Below are 10,623 nucleotides of genomic sequence, written 5' to 3' on the forward strand. Positions count from 1 at the left end.
AAAGGCGGATGGTGGATGCAATATGTCGAAATCCGATTACGAGCTAATTGGAATCAAATTGATTACAATAATGCCAAAATGAGATTTAATTACTTCTAAAATAAATTACTGGCTTGTGAGGGTTTATTAGTGTTGGCATTCGGTTAAATCGAATCGGGTACGCCCATAAGCGGGTTCGATCCGACGGATGTTATGTTATCTAATTGGATTAGGATTAATCTCGCTTTCAAATTGGAAAGTTAATTAGAGATAAATCTAATCATACTAGGATAACAAATAATAACCGATTTGGCCTTATCTCTAACGCTATTAGGATTTTGGAATTCCTTATAAATAGACGGGCGATCCCACATGAAACGATATACACGGAAAGAACAGAAAAAGAGAGAGAATAAGAAAATAATAGAGAGAAACCACATCCTCCATTGACCTATTATTCTAGAGGGACTTGAACGGTGGATTTGCGATCGCGCTCGTTTGTAGTTCGATCCATCGCGAGTTTGAAGCGTGAGAAGACATTTAAGGACGATCCGAGGACACGTGAATCAATCTAAACGATCCGGGCTCATCGCGTTGTTGCGCGAATCGCTTCCGCAAAAAGGTACGAACGAATACTTCTGCTGCGTTCTACAATTAGTGTATTGTGGAAGTGATTAGAAATGATTAGTATGAAGAGGAAGTGCGAAGGAAGCTGATGTTATTGCTGCTGCTAGAAAATCTGCGGCAGGACTGCTGTGTAATTTCAGGTTTTGATGGGCTAAGTTGCAATTATGCAACCTTATCACTTGGTCCAGCTCATCTGAAATTGCATTCGTATTAGAGACTTATCTCTTTAGCCTCTTTTCATCTTTTCTGCTTCTCTCCTTCTCCCTCAGCCCTAGAGCAAAGTAGTGAAGAAGCAAAAGAAGCAAGTTGGAAACCGGCTGTTTGGTGCTTGCGGGTTGTAGGAGAATTGCCGAGCTGGAATTCGAGTCCTTAAAGCTAAGAGGAATTTGGAAGAGCACTTAATTAAGGTAAAGTAGTGGATTTTATACTTCATTATAGTCCAATTAATTGCTTTAGAGATGACTTATAGAAGAATTTCTTGTTGCTGAAATTTCAGCCCTGAAATTTGAACTTGTGGAGTCGAAAATTCTCACTGTTGAAGCTGCTGTACAACTTGATCCGGCATCCAATTAAGGTAAATTTTGTTGGTATTTACTTCTAGACTGGTAATTATCTTAGAGAAGATGCTCACATGGATTTATTGCAACTATAAGTTGCAGCCTGGGTGTTTTCAGACTTGGAAAGGTGGCCGAGCATCAACCTGATACTATTGGTGCTGAGGAAAAAGTCTGGTTGGAGTAGTAATTAAGGAAGGTGGCTAAGCTGAGAGTAATCCAAGGGGACAGCAAACTTGAAAATTGGTGTTGTTGGTTGGGATCGGGATCAATATAATGGTTTAAGAGAAGTTTTAAAGGGTTAATTTGATACAGGTATATAAGAAATTAAAGAGGAATTGTGAAGCTGCTACTTTGGGGAACCCTTGGTGTCCTGGGCTGAAAAGAGAAATTAGAGGAGTTTGAGCTCAACCTGCAAGGAGGAATGCAGTGAAGTAAATTTCAGCAATACAGCTTAATTGCTGCTGGAACTTGAAGCAAGTTAATTGAGCAATAAGCTAAGCGGCTACAGCTGAGGTGAAGTTGCTGCTTCAAGGTAAAATATTTGCTCAAATTCTGATTATAGATCAATTAATTATGTTATAAAAAGGCTTGCTTCTCAGCTAGGATAGTGTAATTGCCTTAGAATAATTGCTGAATGAGTCAATTGAGGCATATGTGCAGGAAATTCCAATGATGTGCTGATGCTGAAATTCTAAGCAGTATTATGAGCCTATAAAATGACTACTTTACCTGAAACTTGAGCAATGAAATTATTGAATGGAATTGGTATTAGTAGCTGCATAAGAAGTAAAATTATGCATAATTTAGTTATAGAGCAGGAATAATCAGGTATGAAATCTATGGAAGGCTATATGCAATATAGTTGATATATGAATTGTGGATTAAATTGGTGTGGAACCTATGGCAAAATTTACAATGTCAAGTATTAGAATTGATGTTTACTGCCCTTAAGAGAGTAATGTTTTGACTTGGAATCCTAACGGCCTTAGGGAGTTTAATAATAGACTATATATATATATATATATATATATATATATATATNACGAATTTTTGAGAAAACGAATTAAACGGTCGAATTCGTATTTTTCCGAAAAATTCGGAAAAAAAACGTGTTTTTTGGGGTAAAAATACTTATTCGCGAATTATTTACCATTCGCGAATTATTCGCACAAAAAAAAGCCCTCGCGCCCTGGCCCGCACCCGCGCCCGGGCCCGCACCCTGGCCCGGGCCCGCGCTCTGGCCCAGCTCACCCAATAGGCCAATACAGAGAAAGGTGAAAAGAAAAAAAAAACTTTCCAAAATCTAAACCTCGCGCAAAAAAAAAAAAAAAAAAAAAAAAAAAAAACTTTCAAAACGTTCGCCGTCTCTCCCCCCCAAAAAAAAATCATTTGATCAAAAAATTTAATCTCTTATGTATTATTTTAATCTCTTATTTACTTAATTTATTATTTATTTTGAGGTATAATATCGTTTGCTATTTTTTTTACTTAATTAGTTTTATTTTTGTAGTTTTTTTTCTTATATTTTTAAGAAATATGAGTATTTATGCTAATAGCATAAATTTTGAGAGGAAAAAAAAACTTAATTTAATAGCCGAATTTTTAATTGGTGAACGTATAATATCCATATAAATCACGTATCCGAATAATTGGCGAATCCATTTTTTAGCCGTATTTTTCAATGAATTTAAAAATCAGAAGACGAATTTTATCCGAATTATATCTGTACCGAATTTTTGCCGAATCCGAATTAACTAACTATGGCGAGGAGGCGGCAGAATGCAAAAAAATTACATTCCGCCCCCACTACCAAATGCCTCTTTTTGACAAAAAGCCCGTTTTGGCCCAGCCAAAGAGGTACTTAAAAGTAAGGAGACTATGGACAACTAAACACAGATAGGGCCGGCAAACGAGCGAGCCGGCTCGCGTTCGACTCGTGTTCGGCTCGATATTCGGCTCGCTCGAGCTCGACTCGAAATTAAATGAGCCAAGCTTGAATAAAATAAAAGGCTCGAAATTCATTTCAAGCCGAGCTTGAGTATTACTCGGCTCGTTCGAATTAGGCTCGAAAAGCTCGAAAAGCTCGAATATATATATATATATATATATATATATATGAGTGAGGCTATTATGCTATCGGAAGCACGGAGCCTTCCGTGCTTCCAGCTCGTTTTCGATGTTGCGACTTTCGAATCGTCGATCGGCTCCGTTAAATTTGATCTAGAGTATTTGAAGTACCTAGAAAATAAATTTTATGATTTTACGATATCATTTGCCTAGTGAACGAAGAGGCTCAAAATCAACGGCTGAAAATAAAAATCTTACAAAATATAATAATATGATATTAAAATTTTAAATCAAAGATATTGATCTTGTTTTATATAGTATAAAAAATTTTCTATCAAAATTTCACGTGAATTGGATATTTCTACACCGTTAAACTTACAAACGGCTCACTACGGTCATTGAAATTTGTTGATTTTGAGCTCATTCGATCACTAGGCAAATGATATCGAAAAATAATAAAATTTATTTTCTAGGTACTCCAAATACTCTAGATCAAGTTTAACGGAGCCGATTGACGATTCGAAAGTCGCACCATCGAAAACGAGCTGGAAGCACGGAAGACTCCGTGCTTCCGATAGCATAGTAGCCTCACTCTATATATATCTCTCTCTCTCTCTCTCTCTCTCTCTCTCTCTCTATATATATATATATATATATATATATATATAAGCAAATTAGAGTGGAAATGCAAACTTGTAAAGTGAGAGAATGTGACCCTAGTTTAACCTCTCTTATTCATATATTTATGAAGGTTAAACATACTTAGGAGTTCGAATTGACATTCTGACGGGTCGGCGACGCACTAATTACGGTAGAAGTCGTTTAAGCTCTATTTGCACGGAGTCGCGAGAGCTCATTATTGACACAGTTCGAGACATTAATTCTAGCTGTTGGCATCCCTACAGGTGGGTGGTGCTATCCGAAATCTTTGAATTCCCCTTTATGTCTATGATATTTCATTAAGCATATTTATATATGAATTACTTATAATCATGCATTATAGGGTAGTTGACAGTATATGGTCATTAATTGAATGTTGAAACTTATGTTGATGTAAAACATATGAGAGCATAGCAAACTTGTGGAAATTGCATTGTGAATATAGTAAACCTTATAAATGCATGGACTATGACAATAGTGAATCTAATGACATCATTGATTAGTATTAAGCATAAAATTGTGAAACTAGCATAAAGGGCTAGTTAGAGTAAAGTGTGGTATTGTCTTTCATTGGATCTTCTAAAGGAAGATCAGATCATACTCACATCAGTGTTATGTTCAAGGAAGGTCGCTCCTCCTTGAACGATGAGCTCCGAAGTAGTCATCTTAACTGGACTAGGAGCTAGCGTCTCCCCCAGTTGACAGTCCCGTCGGGATGTAGCTTGCGTCTCCCCGATATTTGGGATATCGTCGGTGAGTTATTGTTAACCAAAGGGTTAACCAGTTGATTGGGTAAAATCGTTAAAAGCATGTATGCATATTTATCAGTTATTATATATTGCTTCTTTCAGCTTTGTACAAGCATTGTAGTAGTTACATGTTATAATTGGTTATTATCTGTTTACTTTTCTTGCTTATATATGCCTGAATAGACCTAGTGGGTGAGTCGGCGAGGTCGGCGGCCGAACCCACTGGGAACTTTCAGTAGTTCTCATACCACTAACCATACAGGTTCCAGCGCGAGCGGTGTGGCCGAGAATCGCGGCAGGAGCCCAGCAGTTTAGCTAGCAAACACCCGAGTTTAGTGGTATACCATTTTGGGTTTCATGTTGTACATAATGATGAACATAGGGAAATGTAAATGAAAGTGTAAATGATGTAAATGACTAAATGCTTCAGTTATCCAGTTTTATAGTTTTAAAATTACAGTGAATACATGTTTAGTTAAGTTCAGTTTCACTTATTCTTGCTGTTTGCCCTCGTGCAAGCCATGTATATTAAAATGTCATCCTGAAAATTATTTATTTCTTTATACATGTACTTGTTGTTGTTGAGCCTTGGGCGGACAGGAAAAAAACTGTCCGTTCGGCGTCTGTGTACGGGCTCGAATCGACCAAATTGGCGATAGCGGGACGTGACAGTGGAATTGGTCAATTTGATATATTTATTGATGTTTGGGGTCATTAAGTTTAATCTAAACAAACATAATCAAAATAAAGCTTTTAAAAAGTTTAGGGGATAACATTTAATTACCAAAAGAAAACTATGCTTAGAAATTAATATCAAAACTTCATTTGGTATCCCAATAACAAATCACACCTGCGTTATCTAATATGGGCACAATTGATGCCGTTATATCTTAAACTCGGTTTTAGCGATTCGGTGCTGACAACCCCATGAGCACAAATCATGGGCCTGCAGTAAGGAATATGGTGACGAACTGACGATACATATTCCATTTATATTCTTTAATACTAAATTTAGTACCTACAGTTTTGACACCCAACAATAACACTCCAGTTAGGAGCTCATTTTTTTTAGGCCCTCCAGAACTAGCTAACTAGCCCTTTTTTTGTGCCGTATCTAACCTACGTTCCTTTCAATGCAATACACTGTATTAGGACACCACTTTCAAGTCATATACATCACAATACGGTGAGGGTGGAGATCGAGGGCTCCTTTTGAAAATAGCTGGACACCGGATCTCCCTCCATTTCACCAGTCCAAGAACCAACTAAGCTCTCTTGGTTCTCTTCACTAGGTCCTCCTCCCAACCCGAGCTCCTTTTCTAAGTACTCCAACCACCCGTTGACTTCACAACTGTTTGATTCATTCCCTTCGGACGCTGCCGGATTCCCCTTAGACCCAAATTCCTCCGTGGGCCCCATTTCCTGACTATACAGCCTCGCATGTTCGTCTTCGATCATGGTCCAAAACTCGGGCTCGATGGGTATTTCCAGAATCTCGAGGGGATCTTTCTCATCTTCTTCCATTTCAATATAATGAAGGGCTCCTCTCGCTTCATTGCTTGTATCAGAGTTTGTTTCGAAGGAATTCGACGATGACGAGCATGATGACACTGATAGAGAAGTCGAATCGATATGGATAGTGCTACGCATGTTTCCGGTATCGGTGTCCTCAGGTTGGCTTGAGATAGGATCCACCAGCATGCCCCATGTGTCGGTGTTGTGCTCAATAGGAATCTCAAATTTCTCAAGAGTAGGATTCATTGGATCAGGTTTTGGGTTCGGACCATCACCATCACATTTCGTCCCGCCTTGATCGGAACAAGATGTGGATGTAGAAGAGGAGGAGGGGCTCGTGGCCTCTTTTTGCTTGCTCTTCTTAATATTGTGATCTCTTGATGCCAATCGCTTCTTCAGGTGCGTGTTCCACACATTCTTAATCTCGTTGTCAGTTCTCCCTGGTAGGCAAGATGCGATTTTCGACCATCTACATGATCAACCAATGTTTAATTAATGTCTAATTTGACTGAATAGGAATGCAAGGTACTAAGATTGAGAGAAGCAAATGATATCGTTTTGATCATTGCTTTGGCATCAAGAATACTTGATGGGTTGTGCCATACTTGTTTCCAAGTAAATCGTGCAGCTTTATTATCGTCTCCTCTTCTTCTTGGGTGAAGTTCCCGCGCTTGATGTCCGGTCGAAGGTAGTTGATCCATCTCAGGCGGCAACTCTTCCCGCATCGAAGCAAACCTGTTGCAATCACACAAGAATACAGAAAAAAGTAAAGACATAGCCGAGATTGCCGACTAAACTCACGTCACTGTTGCATTGTCCACTATATATATATATATATATATATATATATATATATATATATATATATATACATACAAGTCTAAACGTTAGGCACTTGAGGACATAATCTCGTTTTCTATTCTTATATATATATATATACATACATATATATATATATATATATATACATACAAGTCTAAATGTTAGGCACTTGGGGGGACATAATCTCGTTTTCTATTCTTGACTAAATGGGATCGGTTCACTTGCAAACAGAATCTCAATGCTCTAATGCAGCAAAAGTCATATCTGCTCGCTTTTAAATGCTGGTCTTTTCAAGCCGAGGCTTTGAAAGAACATCATCAATCGAATTCGAAGTCCATAGACTCTGGGAAAATCATGATCCTAATTTCTAAGGAACAGTGTTGAGTACATATTATTTACAAAAAAATAAAAAAAAATAAAAAAGACAAACGTTCTTGAGTAGCTTAATTAAACATGTGAAGAAAGATCAGTTGTTGTTACGATGAGAGAACTGAAATTGATTTTAGAGAGAGAGAGAGAGAGAGAGAGAGAGAGAGGGAGAAAGATCGACCTGCTTGTTTGGGCAGAGCACGCCAGTTGCCGTGCCCAAACTTGTGAATGTAGGCTATGAGCCGCATGTCCTCCTCCGGCGTCCATGAGCCTTTGTTCAATCCAATCTTCGCACAACACGGAGCTCGCCCTCGGCCCATGTATGTGAAACACACACACGCTCACACACATAAACACAATCACTAGTAGAGATCACGCTCTCTCTCTCTCTCTCTCTCTCTCTCTATATTAATCCCTGACACCAAGCTTTCTCTACTTGCAAAGCAGAGGCAGAGTGAGCGACTGCATATATATATACAAGTAGAGAGAGAGAGAGAGAGAGAGAGAGAGAGAGAGAGAGAGAGTGTGTGTGTGTGTGTGGAGACAATTCTGATAAGAACATTTGGGCCAACAATCTGGGCCTACGTTTTAGATTCTCTCCTCACCAAACCCTAGTAAACAAAACAAAGTCCATTTCACTGTGCACATGTCATGGTCTCTCCCTTTTGTTTAAAACAGTCTACACTACTGCTCTCATCGCACACCATTTTTTCCAAGCAACTCCTCTGTATATATCCCCTAAGTTAAAGCACAGACATCGCATACATATATAATATTATATATTACATAATAGAGCTCAAGTGACCATTTTTTGAGGAGATATAGCACTTAACTAAATCATAACCAGTAGTGTGGGGTAGTTAGGCACTCATAACTTTGGCCCCATTAACCGTGGTTGTTGATCTCTCTCGGTTGTATGATTAGGACTCCACATTAATTTCTCATATTTCCTTAATTCCATTTTATTGCTTCTTAATTAGATCACCCACTTGTCATTAAGCAAGATAATTGCTGGGCAAAAAAAAAAAAAAGAAGTCTCCTTATCTTTCCTTTTCTTTTTTTCTTGAGAGAGAGAGAGAGAGAGAGAGAGAGAGAGAGAGAGAGGGAGGGAGGGGTCTAGTTAAGCTTTTTAATTGTAAAGTTAATAACAAAAGGCTAACTAATCTCCTTTTGGAGACCTGTCCAAATTAAACAAAAGAATAGCACAGCTAATGAGTTCTGGTAAAGTTGGGTCCAAATTGGAGTGGACATGTCGGTGCAAGAATTTGCTTAGGCAGATAGTAAAATCACAAATAAGAAAATTTTGTTTACAAACTAGCTAGTAAATATAAAATCATCACGGTTAATTGACTTCAAGGCTTTAATTTCCACTCTGAATATGAAAAAAAAAAAAAATGTAATGGATGCCGATGATAGCATGCCGGAAGGTTCTAATTAATTAAGTTCTTGCTATGCTATGGTTGTTGTAATTAAAATTGAATATTCATTAAATTCGAAAGATGATAATCTCCGGATGATATGCTGTAAATTAAGAGTGCACTCCATGCGTCATCACAATCATCATCATAGAATCATAGTCGTCATCGCCATCACCTGAGAATCAATACGATACGTGTATTATTGTACGGCGCAAGGGTGACTACTTAGAATTGTGCAACATGAGGAATTAGGCAACAGTGCCAACTCTACACAAGTCTTCAAATTAACCTAAGCATATGTATAGTACGTACAAGTTAACCTTTGTTAGTAGTACTGAGGGCCTGAGGCATGCATCTTACATACTATATATCACAGACGAAACCCGAAAGAGAAAACACAAACTATACTTATTCTGTGTATTAGTGCTAGCAATCACCATGCTTGGAATCAAAGCAAACAGAGGCAACTACTGGGTCTGTATATAGAAATCCTTTCGTGGTAAGTTATTGGTTTTGTTTCACATGTACTACAACAATTTGTTTTAGGTACACAAAATTTAAGATTAGTCCTTTACATCTGAGTAAGCACTTGACCAACCATATTTGTCCATCCACACCTTCAATCCCACGTTTTAGGTGACCAGAAAGGAAGAAACCACACTTTTGGCCAAACCCTTGCTCAGTCCCTTCAACAACCCTTTCCCTTCTTTAAATACAATTTCCCCATCCTAAGTCTTTGAGTTAGGGTAACCAACATTTAATGCCCCTTTACCTTACCTTTACCTAACTTTTGACATGTTTCCTTAGCTCTAGGAATTTTTTTTTATTGTTGTATAGGACTTTGTACTGGGGGGACCCAGGAACTCCTGTATGGTATGAAATGTTTTAGGTCTCAAATACTGACTGACTTCCCTTAGGTTTTCTACCTATTGCTCACTGACATTTTAGCTACCTCCTTGTCACTTTTCTGGTCAGGAGTGAAAGAAAAGTAGCAATCAAGAGAAAAAAGCAAAAAAACAAAAGAAAAAAGCAACAAAATTGCTGCTTAAGTTGAGTCCAACCAAATCCCTGATTGTGCATGAACTCAACTATGGAGTAAGTTCTCGGAAAAGAAGTATATATCTGAATTTTAATGTTTTTATTTTTCCTGTCTAGTCATACAATATTTTCGAAATAGTAGCTAAAACTTCAACTCATTTGATTTGCTGTTATAGATCGTAGTGGTATTTATAACAATTTTTTTTATAGAATATTCTGTACATAATATTTGGTTACTTGACGGAAAATTCTATTGAAAATCTTAGAAATATGTTAAGGTTAGATAGTAGAATCAAAAGTTTAAGCCCTTTTTTTTGTTATCAACATTTTTAATTTTCTTCAACAAAAACTCTATTTGGAAGAGTGTAGGAGTGGATAATGTATTGCTAGCAATTCTTACATTCAAGGTATTTGTTAGCAACAAATCCTAAATCCTAAACTCTAAAACCATAAAAGAAACAAAATGTTTTTTTTTTTGAGAAAGAGGTAGCTGTTAGAAAATTGCGTACGGTAAAACGCAGCGGAAAAGGAAATCAAACAAATTTGATTTTGAAAAACTCTCGAGATCTAATCTCAAAAACCACGCAATTAGGATCCCTCATGTTCTTTAAGATTAAAGGAGAAAAGTAAGATCGAATCATTACCTTTTTCGCGGATAAATTCTTGCCTCAATTTGATGATCGTNGGAATTAATCACCAATGACACATGTCTCAAATTCTCAACACTTGAGAATATATGTCATCATCTTATTAATTCCTTGGACGATTCATGGACACATACACAACATGAATGGAAATAAAAACCCAAAGTTATTCATAATA

General features: G+C 37.5%; 1 protein-coding gene and 1 long non-coding RNA gene across 2 annotated transcripts; one reads left to right on the forward strand and one right to left on the reverse strand.

The window, feature by feature from the left end:
- Window positions 807-5,123, forward strand: LOC109715841. Its single transcript, XR_002217763.1, has 5 exons — window positions 807-1,013; window positions 1,103-1,180; window positions 1,260-1,695; window positions 3,982-4,135; window positions 4,902-5,123. It is a non-coding gene; the product is annotated as an uncharacterized LOC109715841 (long non-coding RNA).
- LOC109714912 (myb-related protein Zm1-like) lies at window positions 5,440-8,127 on the reverse strand. The gene is made up of 3 exons (XM_020239658.1): window positions 7,527-8,127; window positions 6,760-6,889; window positions 5,440-6,623 (listed from the first exon to the last, which is right to left on the reverse strand). The coding sequence occupies exons 1-3, from the start codon at window positions 7,663-7,665 to the stop codon at window positions 5,816-5,818; spliced, it is 1,077 nt and encodes a 358-aa protein (XP_020095247.1). The 5' UTR covers window positions 7,666-8,127; the 3' UTR covers window positions 5,440-5,815.

This window comes from Ananas comosus, linkage group 9, assembly GCF_001540865.1.
Source record: "Ananas comosus cultivar F153 linkage group 9, ASM154086v1, whole genome shotgun sequence".
In the NCBI taxonomy this organism is placed as follows: domain Eukaryota; kingdom Viridiplantae; phylum Streptophyta; class Magnoliopsida; order Poales; family Bromeliaceae; genus Ananas; species Ananas comosus.